Source organism: Lynx rufus, unplaced genomic scaffold (genome assembly GCF_022079265.1).
Source record: "Lynx rufus isolate CCGP_SWC_20201006 ecotype Redwood Valley unplaced genomic scaffold, mLynRuf1.p SCAF_5, whole genome shotgun sequence".
Taxonomy (NCBI): Eukaryota; Metazoa; Chordata; class Mammalia; order Carnivora; family Felidae; genus Lynx; species Lynx rufus.
In genome coordinates, this window is record NW_025814867.1 from 74724297 (window position 1) to 74743523 (window position 19227).

Genomic DNA, 19227 nt, shown 5'->3' on the forward strand with positions numbered 1-19227 from the left:
TTGGTGAGGACGTGGAGAAAAGGGAACACTTGTGTGCTGTTGGTAGGAAGGACATGCTGGGTACAGCCACTGCAAAACAGTATGGAAGTTCCCCCCATATTAAAAACAGAAATATATGATCCAGTGACTCCACTAGTGGGTATTTGCCCATATAAAATGAAAACATGAATTAGAAAAGATATATGCAACCTTATGTTTATTGCAGCATTATTTTACAATAGTCAAGATATGGAAGTAACCTCAGTGTCCATCAACAGATGAAGGATAAAGATGTGGTGTATACACATGATGGAATACTACCCAGCCAAAATAAAGAATGAAATCTTTGGGGCACCTGGGTGACTAAGTTGGTTAAGCATTGACTCTTGGTTTTGGCTCAGATCATGATCTTGCAGCCTCATGGGCTCAAGGCCCAAGTCAGAATCTGCACTAACAGTGCAGAGCCTGCTTGGGATTCTCTTTCTCCCTCTCTCTCTGCCCCTCCCCTGCTTGTGCTCTCTTTGTCTCACTCAAAATAAATAAACTTAAAAAAAAAAAAAAAAAAGAATGAAATCTTGCCATTTGTAACAACATGGATGGACTCAGAGGGTATTATACTAAGTGAAACAAGTGAGACAAAGACAAATACCATATGATTTCACTTATATTGTGGAATCTAAACCACAAAACAAACTAACAACAGAAACGAACTCATAAACAGGGACCTGGTAGTTGCCAGAGGGGAAGGTTGTGAAGGGAGAAGGTAAATAGGTGAATGGGATTAGGAGGTACAGACTTCTCACTATAAAATAAGTAAGGCACAGGGATGAAAAGTACAGTATAAGCAATACAGTCAATAATATTGGAATACCTTTGGGGACAGATGGTAACTACACTTAACGTGGTGAGCACTGTGTAAGGTACAGAACTGAATCACTATGCTATACACTTAAAACTAGTATAACATTGTGTATCAACTATACTTCAATTAAAAAAAAAATTGGGCAGCCTGGGAAGACCTCTGAGGTGAACAGGAGCTGAGGATGCTGAGAAGGGAGTTTTGTGATCATGTAGGGAAAGAACATTCTGGAAGAGAGAACAGGAACACATGGCTCCATGCTGGGTATGTCTAGGGAATGCCAAGGAGACCAGTGTGGTTGGAGACACAGAGATCAGAGGTTAGATCAAATTAATGACATATAACAATCTGGATATCACAGGTTAATATGAAATCCTTTTATGAAGCTACATCAGTGTGGTCTGGGGCTTACTGCACCAAGGAAATTCATGTGCTACAGAAAAGCAACAAATTCTGTCAAATGGGTAAAACTGAACATAATTATTTTCCTTTGGAGAAAATAATACCAGACTGTAGGCCACACTTGTTTACTTAGTCTTATCTACAGGATGAATATGAATTTCATATCAGATTTCAGTGAAGTATAACACTGACATTAATAGTTTTAGTCCTGCAATTTTTCTTTTCTAGCTGAATCAAGAAGTCCTTAAACTCTATTTTGACCCATGGGAATGTGAAATCATTTTGTTCCTGACGCATTGGTGGAAAGAAGCTGACAGGGACAAAGGCTGACCAATCGTGACAGACATACTTGGCAGTGGAGATACACAGATCATAAGGTCCCTAACATGGCCCCAGGTCACTCACGTTGTACTGACGAAGGCTGTACCTCAGTTTCGTTAAGGCCGCCTGGCGATCTGCTGCCCACACAACCAATTTCGCAATCATGGGGTCATAATGCACTGAAACTTCATCTCCTGAAATTGAAAAACCACAGTAGCCACTCTAAGTCCAAACTTAACATGATAAAATATGACATGCAAGACATTCTGCTGCGGCTTTAACGTTCACTTCATACCTAATCCTCAGGAGCTCTCGCATGGTAGTCGTTACCACGGTTTCATTCACGAGGAAATGAGGCTCACAGGGCTTTAAAAACTCACCACAAGTCTAAGGAGATTATGGCTATCCAAGAGCACCTAAAATAGTGATCCAATATCACACAGGCTGGCTGTCCCCATCCTCTCTTCCTCTGAACCTTGTTTTCCCTTCTCATTTTGGAAGCCAGCGCAAACTGCCTCTACCTTCTCCTGTCACCATCCCTTCTGCCCTTAGCATCCCCCTCCCTCCACCCCTCAGTCTCCTCATGAGAAAAATACAGATAACAATCCAACTATACTGTAGGGTTCTTAGGAGGATTGACAGTAAAAAGGCCAAGTGCCATACCTGGCAGAACTGATAAACAAATAGCACCCATCACTGCTATGACAGAGTCTTAGAGAACAAGAATCTGAACCAGGCAGCCCTGTAAGTTCAGGGCCATGCACACGAAGACCCAGTTGTAAGCGAGCTTGTGCCAACCAAGCTGCTGGTTGGAACAGTTAATAAAAAAAAAAAAAAAAAAATCCGAACCAGGCACATCTCACTGGTTAGAAATGGTTCAGGTCAAAAGGATGTGGTGTGTTATCAACAATACTGTTCTAGGATCACTGTGTGATTTTGGGTAGGTCATTTGACCCCTCTGAACTCCAGGGGCTTCATCTATAAAATCAAGGGGTTAGATTACACTCCCTTATCCATCATCCACCCACCTACCCAGCCCAGCACTCACCAACACATATTGAACACCTTCTAGGCCCAGGCTTGAGCAAGATAACATGGAAGACACAGTCTCTCCCTTAAGAAACTTACAATATAATGGGAAAACTAGACAAGGAGTAAAAGGTTACTGTAAAATGATATAATAAGAAAAGGGCCCAATGAATCCACAAGGGGCTCGGGGAACGTAGTTGAGAAAGGTTGGGGAAATTTCTTGGAATGGACTATCCTCCCAGCGCTAAGATGTAAATATGGGAGTCCTTCTCGGAATTACACCTCTGTTATTCTTGGAATACTTTTATTACATTACACTGCAAGCTTTGCTTGCCCCACAGATTCTTTCTTTTCTATTGCAACTGTTCTTTTTCCTCTCTAAAATGTTCTGCTGTTAAGTTAAAAAAAATTAATATCAAATATTGCTGTGGTTTAGCCAGAGCTCTCAAAATTCTGCCAATCTGTCATCAAGAAGTCCTAATTCCTCATTTTGGCTTTCAAGACCCTGTGTGATTTGCTCTCAACCTGTATCTCTACCTGCATCTCCAACTATTCACCATCCTGAACACTTTTCTCCAGCCACATTATTTTCTTACAATTCTTCAAACACATCTTTAGCTAAGTTCTCCTTTCTTCACTTTTCTGTGTGCTCTTTAATCTGCCTACTAAAATCTACTCCAGACTTCCTCTTACGAATGTGTCGTGGCTCCTGGCTGTACTAGCCTAATATAACATCTAATCTTGAGAATTGCTTTTCATCATTCACCATCTGCAAAACTTCTCTGGCAACTAAAGTCAAGGTAGTAGTAACTCAGAGCATGGACTCTGGAGCCAGAAAGACTGGGTCTGAATCTTGGCTCCAAGAGTGACCTTGGGCAAGTCACTTAACTTCTCTGTGCCTTAGTTTCCTCATCTGGAAGATGGGGGTGCTAAGAATACCTACTCACAGGGTAGTTCTCATGGTTAAAGGAGCCTGAATAAAAAAGTCACCTAGAACAGTGTCCATAGTACATAGTAAATGCTAAATAATTGTTATGATCATTGTTATTAATCATATGCTGAACTGTGAGAGCTCTTGCACTGTTACTATTTTTTTTCACTTTTCTTTATTTCTCTTATTGTTTAGCTTACACTAAGTTGATATATTAATCCTTCAGCTTGATATCAAGTCCCTTGAAGGTTGGAGGGTGTTGGGCATAGCAGGTATCAGTGACCTTTAATCACTTTTAGAAGTAGGCAGAGTAAAAACATGAAACAGTACACACAAAATGTTTGTTATTTAGGTATGAACAAGTACTGCTACATTTTAAAAAAGGGTGTATTGTTTAAAAACACTAGTTATTCTTTAAAAATAACTATTCCAGAAAGATAAATAAAGATTAATGAGAAAGAAATTAAATCCTTTATGCTAAAACAAACAAAACATTTCCACAAGACACAGGGAAAAGAGGCCGTCCACAAATAATCATGCACTTAAAAAAAGACGGAGACTTTTTGTTTTAGATCACTTTACCTTGACGCACTCCAGTTTCAATCCTGGTGCAAAGGTCTGCCTGAGGGGTGGAGAGATGCACTAAAGGCCCAGCTCCAGGCATGAAGTTATTGTCAGGATCTTCTGCATATATTCTAGCTTCAAAGGCATGGCCCTGCAGGGTTATTTCTTCTTGGCTCAAAGGAATCTTCTCTCCTGCTGCAATCTGATAAAAGAAGAGTATATGCTTCTGTGAAAATCCACTTTATGGCACCTATGAGACTTGGGAAGTTGATGGTCTTGACTTTTTCTATGGAAAATGTATATTTGGGCTTTATAATGAAGCCAAATAAAAACTAATTTTATCCACCTACCCGAGTTCTGGGCAAAAGCAAAAAGAGGTTAGAAACAGATGCAGTTTGGAAATAATATATTAATTACAATAGATTTCTAGAGTTTTTAAATAGAGAAAGCAGGAGAACTGACAACTAAATCATAAATATAAAAATCTGTGTTTCTTCAATGTAATCACAACTAAAATTTCTTACTGGCAAGATAGTCTGTTTCCATTTAAAACTTTAGCACTCAGTTACCAAACCAATCTTTTTTTTTTTTTTTTTAATAGTTAATTATTAGTTGGTGTTTAGGACTACACTCACAGTTATGGCTAAAGTGTGGCACTTTTCATCCTTGAATCTTTTTTTTTAAAGTGTATTTATTTAAGTATACCCAACGTGGGGCTCAAACTCACAACCCCAAGATTAAGAGTCACATGCTCTACCAATTGAGCCAGCCAGTCACCCCCATCTTTGTCTTCTTCATCACCAAGAGAGTGATAAAGCAAGACAGAAAGGGGAACATAATGGTTTTTCAATTTTGTTATATTAACATATATTGTATGATACCAGATTATAAACAGGATGATCATTATTGTTTATCACTACTACAATTGTATTATTTTGACTATTACATACCAATACAATGACTCTCTCTCTTCACCTAGTATCATTTGGAAAGGCTATTGGAAGACATGCTGTCACTCTCTCTTTACTCCCTCCTTAAGTTTTCCTCCAAGATGAGAAAAGGACAAACCAAGAAAGCAAAAGATACAGGGGAAGAAAACTAAGTAATTTAGCACCACTTGGAACTAAACAGGTAAGCTTGAAAAAGAGGCAAAGGTTTCATCTCTTTAAACCTGTAGATAAGGTAAATCAGGAACCACAGCAGTTAAGAATGAAAGGAAAATGGACCAAATTGAATGTCTTTACTGCATGGTGTTTTGTTTTTTGTGTTTTTTTTTTGTTTTTGTTTTTAAAAAAAAATTTTTTTTTTAACCTTTATTTATTTTTGAGACAGAGACAGAGCATGAACGGGGGAGGGTCAGAGAGAGAGGGAGACACAGAATCTGAAACAGGCTCCAGGCTCTGAGCCATCAGCACAGAGCCTGACGCGGGGCTTGAACTCACGAACCGCGAGATCATGACCTGAGCCGAAGTCGGACGCTTAACCGACTGAGCCACCCAGGCGCCCCTACTGCATGGTGTTTTGAACCACACTCTGCAGCCATACTGCCTGGGTTCAGATTCTTTCTCTATACTTAACTCTGTTCTGGGCATACTCATATTCTGGGCAAGTTTCTTAACCTCTTGATGCCTCAGAGAAAAGTACATATAGTAAGCATTATATAAGTGTTAACTATTGTCATTTCATTCATACCCTTTATAGTGAATTACTTTTTAATATTTTAATAAAGAATTCCATTTGTCTTAATATAAACAAGGAGGGCGAGTGGGTGGCTCAGTCAGTTGGGCATCAGACTCTTGATTTTGGCTCAGGCCACAATCCCAGGGTTGTGGGATCAAGCCCTGGGTTGGACTCTGTGCTGAGCATGGAGCCTTCTTGGGATTCTCTCTCTCCCTCTGCCCCTCTCCTCTGCTTGTGTGCATGCCCTCTCTCTCTAAAATAATGTGTGTGTGTGTGTATACATATATATACACACAATATATATTATATATAATTATATAATGTATATATAGGTGTATGTATATATACGTGTGTGTGTATATATATATATATGTGTGTATGTATGTGTGCATGTGTATATACACACATACATACACATACACACAAAGAAAAGAATAACCATGTGTCCATATTTCAAGATGTGATCTTATTTCTGACTATATAGCCCCATTTCAGTCTGGCTTGTCTTTGCCTATCTATTTTCCTCTCAAGTTGGCTTCTGTCTGAGCTCAGAAGAGATAGACCCTAACCATGCCTCTGCATACTTGGACATCTGTGCCATGGGAGTTCTCTCAGGCTTAGACTTTGACTCTTTGGAACTCCTGGACCTTGGATACTTTTCTAGCTCCCCCTGAACATGGCTAGCCAATTGCATCTGCAGCCTGGACGCTCACATCACTGTAGCCTCATTCTAGGGAGGTCATGGTCCAAGGGGGCTGGTCCTGGAGCTTGAAGTCTTGACTCAATAAGTGGCGAGACTCCTTGTGTTACCTCTTCCTGGAAGTCAGACTCCAAAGTACCTTGAGCATTATAAATGAGGTCCAGTGGTATACTTAAGTTCTAGAATCCCTCCCCAGATAAGAAAAGCCTACTTCCCTTTTGAAGAGCCTCTCTGAAGAGCCTCTTACAATTTCTTGAGTTGCAGAAATAAAAGTCCACTAGTTCTCCTTATATCCAAAAGCTTTCTCTTCCCTTATTCCCTGGAAACATTTTATCCATCATGATTTCAAAATTCTGGACTCTTTTGGTTACTGCTTCATAAAAAAAAAAAAAAAATTCCCCCTTTCCTTGAATTCTGGAAACATAAGCACTCTTTCCAAAACTTTCTAAATCCACAATTTTCCTGTTACTTACTAACACTTACTAGTCTGATGTGCCTGGTTTTCATTAGCCCTGGAGGCTACAGAGGCCCAAAAGAATCTTATGGTTCAATTAAAATCACCAATCATCCCCAATGAACCAAAAAAAATAACATCATATTATTGCCCACAGAAGTTCTGAAAAGACCAAATTATGAAAATAATCAAGACATTAACATCACAACATGCAAAAAAAAATTTAGATTCAGAATATATAAAGAACTAAGAATTCTACAGAGATCAAAAATATTTACACTTCTTAAACTTTTTGTCGTATTAAAAAAGCTGTGAAATCAATTGTTTTCAATAATAAGAGAAAAACAGACTAAGTTATTATTCACATTTGAAGGAATATGCTTTGTGGAACTCTAGTTAAAGCCAGGGCTTCTCAAACTATTTATAACAAAGGAACAATTATAGACTTATATTTTGGTAACATACAGTAGACATAAATAACATAGCAATGGCAAAAACGCTATAAAAATTTCTAAACACTTATTCTGAATGGGATATACTTATCCCACCACAGGCCAACAACGGTGTACAAGTCAGCAATTGCATGTGGCTCACTCTGTTGGTCTAGACTGTTACTTTGGCTCTTCATTCCCAACTCTTCCTTAGCTCATTTCACAGTGGCTAGCATCTGTCCTGCCTCTAAAATCAAGTGCCTGGCCCTGAATAATGTGGCCTCAAGCAGAGCACAAGGCTTTGGTATTGAGATACTGCGGTCACAAGGAAGCCTCAGGGGCAACAGCTCACCTGCGCCTTGCCTAAGGAGAAATGATAGTAAGTGACAGGTTAGAAATATGAGTCCATAAAGTGACAATAATGTCACAGCAACAAATGAAGTATCATCTGTAATATCCCATTTTCCTGTCCTCGTGACAACTACAAGAATTGAACCCCTATCCAAAAGGACACCTTCTTTCAGAAGGCCAGCAGGTAACATATTCTCAAGATTGATCTTTAACAGAAAAAACGTCCCCACCCTAAGCTGCCACTCCACCAAGTCAGTTCCTGTGATCATCTCAGTAACAGGGTGTTCCACTTGCAGCCTTGTATTCATCTCCATGAAGTAGAAATTGTGCTTGGAGTCCATAATAAACTCCACAGTTCCTAAAAGATAAAACACAACAGTCACATTTCAACAGCATATAATAAGTAGAAATCAAAACCTTCCGTGATGTATTACACCAACTTTTACTGTTACCTTTATTCAATGTTAAAATTCTGCATTTCGTGAAGAAAATTATCTTACATTTTGCAGCAGCAAATGATTCTTAATCAAAAATAGGGAACCACACAACATCTAGCAATAGAAAAGTATGTCTGGGGTTTTGAGCAAATGGTAGCCCAAGCTATGAATAGTCTCAACTGTCGCAGTAATGAGAACATGGTTGGACCATGTGTTATGGCTTCGGTGCACCAAGACCCCTGGAACTTCACACTGAAACATCCCATCTCACTCTCCCCCAGTAGAAAAAATATAACATTGTTTCCTCCAGACTGTAAGCTTTGGAGGTTTCCTTTAAGAGTTCTTTTGCTGGGGTGCCTGGGTGGCTCAGTTGGTTAAGTGGCCGACTTTGGCTCAGGTCATGATCCCACCAGCGGCCACCCGTGAGTTCAAGCCCCACATTGGGCTCTGTGCTGACAGCTCAGAGCCTGGAGCCTGCTTTGGATTCTGTGTGTGTGTCTCTCTCTACCCTTTCCCTGCTAGTACTCTGTCTCTGTCTCTCTCTCAAAAATAAATAAACATTAAAAAAAAAAAAACCAAAAAACACTCCTTTTGCTGGGGGGCGCCTGGGTGGCTCAGTCAGTTAAGTGTCTGACTTCAGCTCAGATCATGATCTCACAGCTGGTGGTGGGTTCAAGCCCCACATGGGGCTCTATGCTGACAGCTTGGAGCCTGAAGCCTGGAGCCTGCTTTGAACTCTGTGTCTCACCCTCTCTCTGCCCCGTTCACACTCTGTCTCTCCCTCAAGAATAAATTAACATTAAAAAAAAATTTAAAAAAAGTCCTTTCGCTGGTGATGCACTGGAAGATTATTTAGCAACTAAAGCTATATCTTCCCCAACTTTATTAAGGCATAATTTCATATAATAAAATTTAACTTTTTAAAGTGTAGCACAGTATGCTGGGTTTCAGCACTTGAATACCGTCATACATCTACCACCACCATGAAAATGCAAAACATTTCCATCATCCAAAATGTTCCCTTGTTCCCCTTTGCAGTCAGTCCCTTCCCCAGGATGTTGGCTCCAAGCAATCACTGGCCTGTTTTCTATCATAGTTCTTTTCTAGAATGTCATATAAATGAAATCGTATAGTGTGTAGTGTTTTGTGTTTGAGTTTTTTTCACTTAGCTGAAAGTTAGTTCCATATAATTTAAGACTGTTTTTCAAATTGTGGGTCATAACTGATTAGTGGCTTGCAAAGATTTAGCGAAGTCTTCCAGTTTCTGGCCCAGAAGAAGCTGAGAAGTCACCATTCTAACCTGACAAAAGTAAAAAGCCAAATAAACTGAAAAATCAACAATGTGTCTCAGATCCATCAGAGACGTGAGGTCACAGGGCAAACCACTGCCCCTCAACCTACAGAGAAAGACAGGCAAATACAGAGATTCTCAACTTACTGAAGCAGAAACCCACAAACAAAACTTCTGCAGGAACAAGTACCAGAGGAGGAAAAACTGGACTGTGATTGACGATTTGCTGGACACTCAGTGTGGACAACTCTGAGGGTTACAAACTCCAAGGACAGTCCCCCCCGACCCCTGGCCCCGCCAAACTTCTGTGAGTTTTACCTGCAGGAGTTCTACCAGGTCCTCACAGTGAATACTAGAGAAAAACTCCCTTGAGCTTCTAGCAGTGGAAGGGGAAAAGGAACCATCTGAAGTACACTGGAATTCTGTCCTGGACAAGATTCGTCCGTAAGAGAAATTACGTGACTAGACCCTAAACTATGGCAGTGTCATCAGAGCCTAATTAATGTAACTGGAGGAAGGGAAATACACAGTTCCAGCCATCTTGTCCCACAGAAGTGAATAAATCAAAACAAGTACACAAAAAACACACTGAGAGGCACTGATGAAGTTCACCAAAACACTCAGACCTAATCACAAGACTACAGAACACTTCCCCTTCCCCACACCTAACCACCATATGACTAATGCCCTCTTTTCTGCAGTTCTTTTTACCTGATACATCAGGTCTGGCTATCAAGAAAAATCACAAGGCATACTAAGAGGCAAAAAAACACAGTTTAAAGAGATTGAAAAAGCATCAGAACCAGACTCAGAAATGACAGAAATGTTGGAATAATCAGACCAAGAACTTAAAAACATGCTGATTAATACACTAAGAGCTTTAATGGAAAAAGTGGACACATGCAAGAACACATGGATAACATAAGCAGAAGCACGGAAATTCGAAGAAAGAATTGAAAAGAAATGCTAGAAATCAAAACACTGTAATAGAAATGAAGAATGCCTCTGATGGGCTCATCAGTAGACTGGACACAGCCAAGGAAAGAATTTCTGAGCTTGAGGATATGCAACAGAAACTTCCAAAACTAAAAGCAAAGACAAAAAAGACTGAAAAACAAAGAAACAAACAGACGAAAAAAAAACCAAACAGAATATCCAAGAACTGTGGGCAACTAGAAAAGGTGTAACGTATGCATAACGGGAATACCAGAAAAACAAAAAAGAAAAGACCAGAAACAGTATTTGTAGCAATAATGACTGATAATTTTCCCATTAATGTCAAGACACCGAATCACATGCCTGCAAGGTCAGAGAACACCAAGCAGGATAAATGTCAAAAACCCCCTACACCTAGGCATATCATTTTCAAAGTACAGAAAATAAAAATGAATGAATCAATGAATGAACAAATGAATGAATGAATCCTGAAAGAAGCTGGGGGCGGGGGGGGGGGGGGGGGACACCTTACCTATAAAGAAGAAAGGGTAAGAATTACATATGACTTCAGAAGCCAGGCAAGCAAGAACAGTGAAGTGAGTTATTCCAAGTGTTGAGTGAAAAAAATCATCAACCTAGTATTCTGCATCTTGTGGAGTTACAGTTATTTCTTGTGGAGAAATAAAGATTGTTCCAAATAAACAAAAATTGGGAGAATTTTTGACAGTGGATCTACCTTGCAAGAAATGTTAAAAGAAGTTCTTTAGAGAGAAAGAAAATGACACAGGGTCAATACTCCAAAAAGAAACAGCCTTAATGTGTATGCACCTAAGAACAGAGTGTCAAAAAAACTGAGAACTGCAAACAGATGAGTCTACCAATACAGTTGGAGATTTTAACAGTCCTCTATTAGAAATGGACAATCTAGCAGGCAGAGAAGTAAGGACATAGTTGAACTTAATAGTACCACCAATCAACTGGATACAATTGATGTCTATAGACTACTTTATCCAACAAGAGCAGATTACACATTCTGCAGATTACACTCACATGGAACATTCACCAAGACAGACCACATTCAGGGCCATAGAAAAGACCTTAACAAATTTAAAAGAAAAGGTATTATACAATGTTTGCTGTCAAGACCACAATTAAACTAAAAATCAATTGAACTAGAAATCAGTAATAGAAAGACAGCTGGAAAAAAAATTCCCAAATACTTGCAGATTAAATAACACATTACAAAGTACCACATGGGTCAAGAAGAAATCCCAAGTGAAATTTAAAAATATTAAAACTACATAAAAATAGAAATATAACTTCAAAATTTGTGGGCTGCATTGAAAGCAGTGCTTAGAGGGAAATTTATAGCACTGAATCCATATATTTGAAGAGAAGAAAGATCAAAATTAAGCTTCCATTATAGAAAACTAGAAAAAGAACAGCAAATTAATTCCAAAGTAAGCAGAAGAAAAGAAATAATAGAGTAGAAATATATGAAATTCAAAATAGAAAATCTATAGAGAAAACCAATAAAACCAGATCAATAAAATACACAAGTCTCTAGCCAAATTATTTAAGAAAAAAAGAAGAGACAAATTATTAATATTGGAAATGAAAGAAAGCAAATCAATATAGGTCTTGTTAATAATAAATTAATAATCCTATTAATAATAGGATATTAAATGTGTATTATGAACAACTTTATGCCCATAAATTTGATAACTTAGATGAAACAGACCAATTCCTTCAAAGACACAATCTGCCAAAAGTCACACAAGGAAAAAAAATCACTCTGAAACAATCTGAATAGGCCTATATCTACTAAGGAAGTTGAAATAATCATTAATAACCTCCAAAACCTCCAAAATAGGCCCAGATTGGCTCACTGATGAGTTCTACCAAGCACTGAAGATAGAATTTATACCAATTCTTTATAATCTCTTCCAAAAGACAGAAGACAGAATAGTTCCTAACTCATTTTATGAGGACAGCATTACCTTAATACCAAAACCAGAGAAAGATTACAAAAAAACTACAAATCAAATCTCTTATAAATGTGAATGCAGTAATCCTTAACAAAATATTAGCAAATAAAATCTAACAATGTGTAAAAATAAGTATGTACAATGACCAAGTGGGATTTATCCCAGGAATGCAAGGCTGGTCCAACATTTGAAAATCAATCAAGGTAATCCATCACATCAATAAGCTAAAGAAGAACCGTAAGATTATATCAATAGATGCAGAAAAGCATTTGATGAAATCCAATACCTAATTATAATAAAAACTCTTGACAAACTAGGAATAGAGAGGAACTTCCTCAATTTGATAAAGAAGATTTACAAAAACTTACAGCTAACATTATATTCAATGGTGAGAAACCAGCTTTCCCACTAAGATCAGAAATAAGGCAAGGATGCCCACTCTCACCATTCCTTTTCAACATCATACTGTAAGTCCTAGCTAATGCAAGACAAGAAAAGGAAATAAAGGGTATACAGATTGTGAAGGAAAAAATGAAACTGTCTGATTACAGATGGCTTATCTATGTAGAAAATCCAAAAGAACTGACCAAAAAAATGCCTCAAACTAATAAGTGATCATATCAAGGTTACAAGATACAAGGTTAATATATAAAAGTCAATTGTTCTCCTATATATGAAGAACAAATAGAATTTGAAATTAAAAACACAATATCATTTACACAGGCACTCCCAAAATGAAAAAGGTATAAATCTAACAAAATATGTACTAGATCTATATGAGGAAACTACAAAATTCTGATGAAAGAAGTCAAGGAAGAACAAAATGGAAAAATATTCCATGTTCATTGATAAGAAGACTCAACATCATCAAGATGTCAGTTCCCCCAACTTGTTCTATAGAGACAACACGATCTCAATCAAAACCCCAGCAAGCTATTTTGTGGGTATCAAAAAATTGATTCCAGTGTTTTATATGGAGAGGCCAAAGACCCAGAATAGCCAATTCGATATTGAGGGAGAATAACAAAGTTGGAGGACTGACACTATCTGAGTTTAAGACTTACTATAAAGCTACAGTATTCAAAACAATGAAGTACTAGGGAAAGAACAAATAAATAGATCAGTGAAACAGAACACATAGCCTAGAAATAAACCTATATAAATAGAGTCAATTGATCTTTGACAAAAGAGCAAAGGCAACGCAATGGAGCAAAGATAGTCTTTTCCAAAAATGGTGCTGGAACAACTGTACAGCTACATGCAAAAAAATGAATCTAGACACAGACCTTATATACCCTTCACAAAAATTAACTTAAAATGGATCACAGACCTAAATTTAGAACACAAAATCATAAAACTCTTACAAGGCAGCAGGAGAAAACCTAGATGACCTTGAGTATAGTGATGTCTTTTTAGATACAACAGCAAAGGCATGATTCATTAAAGAAATAATTGATAAGGCAGGCTTCATTGAAATTAAAAACTTACGCTCTGCAAAAGATAATGTCAAAAGAATGAGAAGATAAGCCACCAACTGAGAGAAAATACTTGCAAAAGATACTTCTGATAAAGGACTGGTATCCAAAATATACAAAGAAATCTTAAAGCTCAATAATAAAACAAACAGTCCACTTTAAAAAATGGGCAAAACACCTGAACAGACCTCAGTGAAGAAGAAACACAGATGGCAAGTAAGCATATGAAAAGATGCTCCACATCATGTTATTAGGGAAATACAAATTAAAATGAGACACCACTACACACCTATTAAATGGAACACTGACAATACCAAATGCTAGTGAAGATGTGGAGCAACAGGAACTCTCACACATTGCTGGTGGGAATGCAAAATGGTACAGCCACTTTGGAAGAAAGTCTGGCAGCTTCTTACAAAACTAAACATACTCTTACCATATGATTCACTGACCAAACTTTTTGGTATTTACCTAAATAAATTGAAACTGTCCACACAAAACTCTGCACACAGATTTTTATAACTGTTTTTTTTTTATTTTTTTTTTAATGTTTATTTATTATTGAGAGACAGGGAGAGACAGAGCATGAGCATGGGAGGGGCAGAGACAGAGGGAGACACAGAATCCAAAGGAGGCTCCAAGCTCTGAGCTGGCAGCACAGAGCCCGACGCGGGGCTTGAACTCACAAACCGCAAGATCATGACCTGAGCCGAAGTTGGATGCTCAACCGACTGAGCCACCCAGGCGCCCCTATAACTGTTTTATTTATAACTGCCAAACTTAGAAGCACCCAAGATGTCCTTCAGTAGGTGACAGGATAAATTGTGGTATATCCAGACAATGGGATATGATTCAACACTAAACAGAAATGACCAAGTCATGAAAAGATATGGAGGAAACTTAAATGCCTATTACTAAGTGAAAAAAAGCCAATCTTAGAAGGCTATAAACTGTATGGTTTCATCTATATGATATTCTGGAAAAGGCAGAACTATGGAGGCAATAGAAAGATCAGAGGTTGTCAGGAGTTAAAGACAGGGAGGGATAAAAAGCAGAGCACAGAGGATACCAGAGGCATTGAAAGTACTCTATGATACTACGATGGTGGATACATGTCATTCTACATTTTTCCAAATGTATAATGTATAACAATATCATAGAATGTACATCATCAAGAGTGAACCCTAATGTAAACTATGGATTCTAGATGATAATGACATGTCATTATAGGTTTATTCATTGTAACAAATGAATCACTGGGATGTTGATAGTTGGGGAGGCCGTGCAAGTGTGGGCATGGGGGTATGGGAACTCTCTGTACTTTTCACTCAAGTTTCCTGTGAAACTAAAACTGCTCTAAAAAAATTATTTACTAATTTTAAAAAATGCAAAAGAAATCATTTTAGTGATTTTATTTTAAAATAGGATAGAAAATATCAAATAGCATTACACATAATTAGGGTTAAGTACTGTTTAGTGAATTTTTTTTTCAAATATACATGTATATAAACATAAATACTTATGTGTATATACTGGGTCTCAATGTAAACTGTATTTCTTTTTCTTTTTTTTAACATTTATTTATTTTCAAGAGACAGAGTGAGAGTGAGGGAGGGGCAGTGAGAGAGGGGGACACAGAATCTGAAGCAGGCTCCAGGCTCTGAGCTGTCAGCACAGAGCCTGATGCGGGGCTTGAACCTGCCAACAGTGATATCATGACCTGAGCTGAAGTCAGACGCTTAACCGACTGAGCCACCCGGGAGCCCCAAAACGTATTTCTTAATGTGGATATAATTTGTAAAAGTTTGAAAGCCGATGATTTAAAGTTATATGTTTCTTTTGCCTTTTGGACATAAATGTTGCTTCTCCTCTATTCAAAGTAAATCTTAGCATACCTGCTCCAACATAATTTACTGCTTTAGCAGCTCTGACTGCAGCTTCTCCAAGCTTTTTTCTTACATCAGAGTTAATACCAGGCTGTGAAAAAATATTTAAAATAAATTTTGATTAGTACTTTGCCCTACTAGAAATTTCCATTAAGATCCAACATTGCGTTTCTAGGAATCAAACATTGAAGAGATAATGAGGATAAATAGCTAATGTTATACATTTCATCAAGAAATACATCCCATACCATAGTCAACTGTCCCTATACCAGACTTTAATGGTTCTGTGAGTAATTTCTATGAACTGCAGATATTATTCAGCATAACGACTTACTTATCTCCTTATCTACATTACTTTCAGGACTATATTCCTGCTTCAAATTACATGCACCAATATGAAAACTCTGAGTGATCTCTATTTTGTTTAAAGATGATAGAGCAATCTGGGCCAGGTGCCCAACAATTATCTTAGAATAACGGTAAACCTTGATATTCCAAGTTAATAAGACAGGTTCACAAAAAGAACTGTAGGTTAAAAAGTAGGCAAAGGTTTCAACATTTTAAAATAGACATATATTTAAGCTATTATCGTTTGAAAAAAAAAAGCTTTACTAAAATTATTATTGACATTTACCTCAAACCATACAATGTACTCTACAACAAAAATTAAAATTGGAAAACAGTGTGAGAATAACAAACTGATTAAACAGAAACCTCAGATCCTGACCTTCTAGAAGTACCTACTGAAAAGGAAACATGTATAAAACCTTGGGCAAGAGAGAAGCCTCTGGACAATAGCAGGCTCAAAAGAAATGCAAATCGAAGAAGAGGTAACAAATCAATCAGGAGGCAGGGTCAAAGAAATGTAAACAATTAATTCCAAGGGGGCAAAAGTTGCCAAATAGGAGCAAATCTCTCTCCTCTACAAGAAACCTCTAAGGCCTATATTAGAGGACTAATATATTTTAGGAACATCTGAAATAGCAGTTAAGATAAAGAATCTTCTTCATAAAAAATACATTCAATGAACCAGGCCAATCCATTCCTCAAACATTCCCATTAACTGTAATTTAAAATCTACATGGAAACATTATGCAGTTGCTCACTGTAAGTCAGACACAGATCTTCCTTAATTTATAGTACGGTTCTGTTGGATAAACCCATCATAAGTTAAAAATATCAGAAGTTGAAAATGCATTTAATACACGTAACCTACCAAACATCATAACTTAACCTAGTCTACCTTAAATATGCTCAGAACGCTCACATTAGCTTACAGCTGGGCAGAATCATCTGAAGTAAAAATTACTCTATAATAAAGGGTAGAGTATCTCATGTTATTTGTTGAATACTGAGTACTGAGTGTAAGAACTAGCACAGATAAGAATAATTTTAAGTATATTAGTCCTTTACCCTCATGACAGTGTGGCAAACTGGGAGCTGTGGTTTGCAGCCACTGTCGAGCATCACAAGACAGCATCACACCACGTATCACTAGCCCAGGAAAAGATGAAAATTCAAAATTTGAAGTATGATGTCTACTAAGTATCACTTTTGTACCAGTGTAAAGTAAAAAAAATTCTAAGTTGAATCACCATAAGTCAGGCACAGTCTGTACTTGGATCAGAGTAGATCTTCCTAGATACCATCCAGAAGAATCACGGCCCTGTTGTGCGCCCTCTCTATGGTAGCCCAAGAATATCAACTCCCTCCTCATCCTCAATGCTGCAGTGAGGCCTGACCATTATATTACTACTGGGAAGCAGTTATTCAGACACTAACTTCACAGATTTCTGATGTGAAAATCAGAGTGATTGAGGTTTATGTTACAGAGAAGCTGTCTTTACAAGGTCCTTACCCCTGGGGCTTCCTCAATGATCTTCTGATGTCTCCTCTGTATACTACAATCTCTTTCAAACAAGTATACAGCATTGCCATGGTAGTCACCAAACACCTGGACTTCTATGTGCCTATTTAAAAACACAATGAAAAAGTTTCCATTTGTAGAATAAACATTCTAGAAAAAAATTTATGTATATGAAGTGATTAGGAAATGAGACAGAAAACATAGGAGACTATATTTATGACCTCAGAGTAGGGGCAAATCACAAGTACAAACTGTCAAGGAAAACACTGATAAATCCTACCTCAAAATTACAAATTATAGACACATTTCATACTCACTTTCAAAAAGCCAATGAAAACATTTTTATGATCAGGGAATTTTTATTTTTTGTTTCTTTAAAAATTTTTTTTAAAATGTTTATTTATTTTTGAGACAGAGAGTGTAAGCAAGGGAGGGGCAGAGAGATAGGGAGACACAGAATCTGAAGCAAGTCCAGGCTCTGAGCTGTCAGCACAGAGCCTGACACGGGGCTCAAACTCTTGGACCACAAGATCATGACATGAGCCGAAGTCAGATGCTTAACAGACTGAGCCACCCAGGCACCCCAATCAGGGGATTTTTAAAAATCAACTCTTATTGTCAGACTTTATAAACTAAGGCAGACTAAAAATTGCAATGGCTCATCTGTAAAAAGGTTAAGAAATAAAGTAATATAGATGATTAATTAAAAAAAAATAAGACCATTATATCATAAAAACAAAAAAGGCACTTTAAAGTGGAGTCTAACATAGTAAAATTTTGAGAAATCATATTAAGAGTAAATGCAGGGGCGCCTGGGTGGCTCAGTCAGTTAAGCATACTTTGATTTTGGCCCAGGTCACGATCTCATGGTTGTGAGATCAAGCCCCATGTCACGCGCTGACAGTGCGGAGCCTGCTTAGGATTCTGTCTCTCCTGCTCTCTCTCTGCCCCCAACCCCTGCTCATTCTCTCTCTCTCAATAAATAAATAAACTTTAAAAAAAAGAGTAGATGTACATAACACTATGGAAAATAAGCATAAACAGACCATTTGGTGAACATGAAAGCACTCTTCTCAGTAGCTTTATTTTGATATGTTCACTCTGTAGTTCACCTCAAATATTCACCACCATGATGTAGAAATGAGTGATCAGCAAGTGCTTTTCCTGTTTTTAAAAATAAAAATTGTCAAAAAGAAAAAAAAAAACAGGAAAGTTCTCGTAAATGTACTGTTTTAGCACAATAGCTCATTTCTGTTCCTTTTTGTTCACCACATGAAGCCACTTCATTAAACCACTTAGAAGAATTTAGTTTCTTGATATACCATTTTTACCGAATGTTCGATTTAAAATTTTCCAAATTGTCCAACACATTCTCTTGACAAAATAATAGGAGGTGATTTCTTGTTTTTGGATCTGCCTTCTTGAGTTTTCCTCCCCCTTTCATTTACCTTTAAGTTATCATCACCAAACAATCTCTTGCTATTACTGCTCTGGACAAACTGTTGTCTGTGAGATCAATTAGGAAGAGAAAAATAAGGATTTTATTTGACCTTCACTCATTTCCTTCTCTAACGCTCTTCCTTTCTTTATGGAGATCCAAATTTCTGACCTGTATCATTTTCCTTCTCTCTGAAGAACTTCTCTTA

At 37.6% G+C, this 19227-nt stretch overlaps 1 protein-coding gene across 4 annotated transcripts in view; it reads right to left on the reverse strand.

Moving 5' to 3' along the window:
- The window catches only part of MCCC1 (methylcrotonyl-CoA carboxylase subunit 1), a 58128-nt gene that overhangs the window by 18221 nt on the left and 20680 nt on the right, over positions 1 to 19227 (reverse strand). For all 4 annotated transcript variants that reach the window (XM_047099183.1, XM_047099182.1, XM_047099185.1 and 1 more), the window contains 5 exons: positions 17573 to 17684; positions 15724 to 15805; positions 7932 to 8059; positions 4104 to 4287; positions 1646 to 1755 (listed from right to left, as the gene is read on the reverse strand). In XM_047099183.1, the coding sequence (XP_046955139.1) occupies positions 1646 to 1755; positions 4104 to 4287; positions 7932 to 8059; positions 15724 to 15805; positions 17573 to 17684 (616 nt within the window). The remainder of the gene's footprint in view (positions 1 to 1645; positions 1756 to 4103; positions 4288 to 7931; positions 8060 to 15723; positions 15806 to 17572; positions 17685 to 19227) is intronic.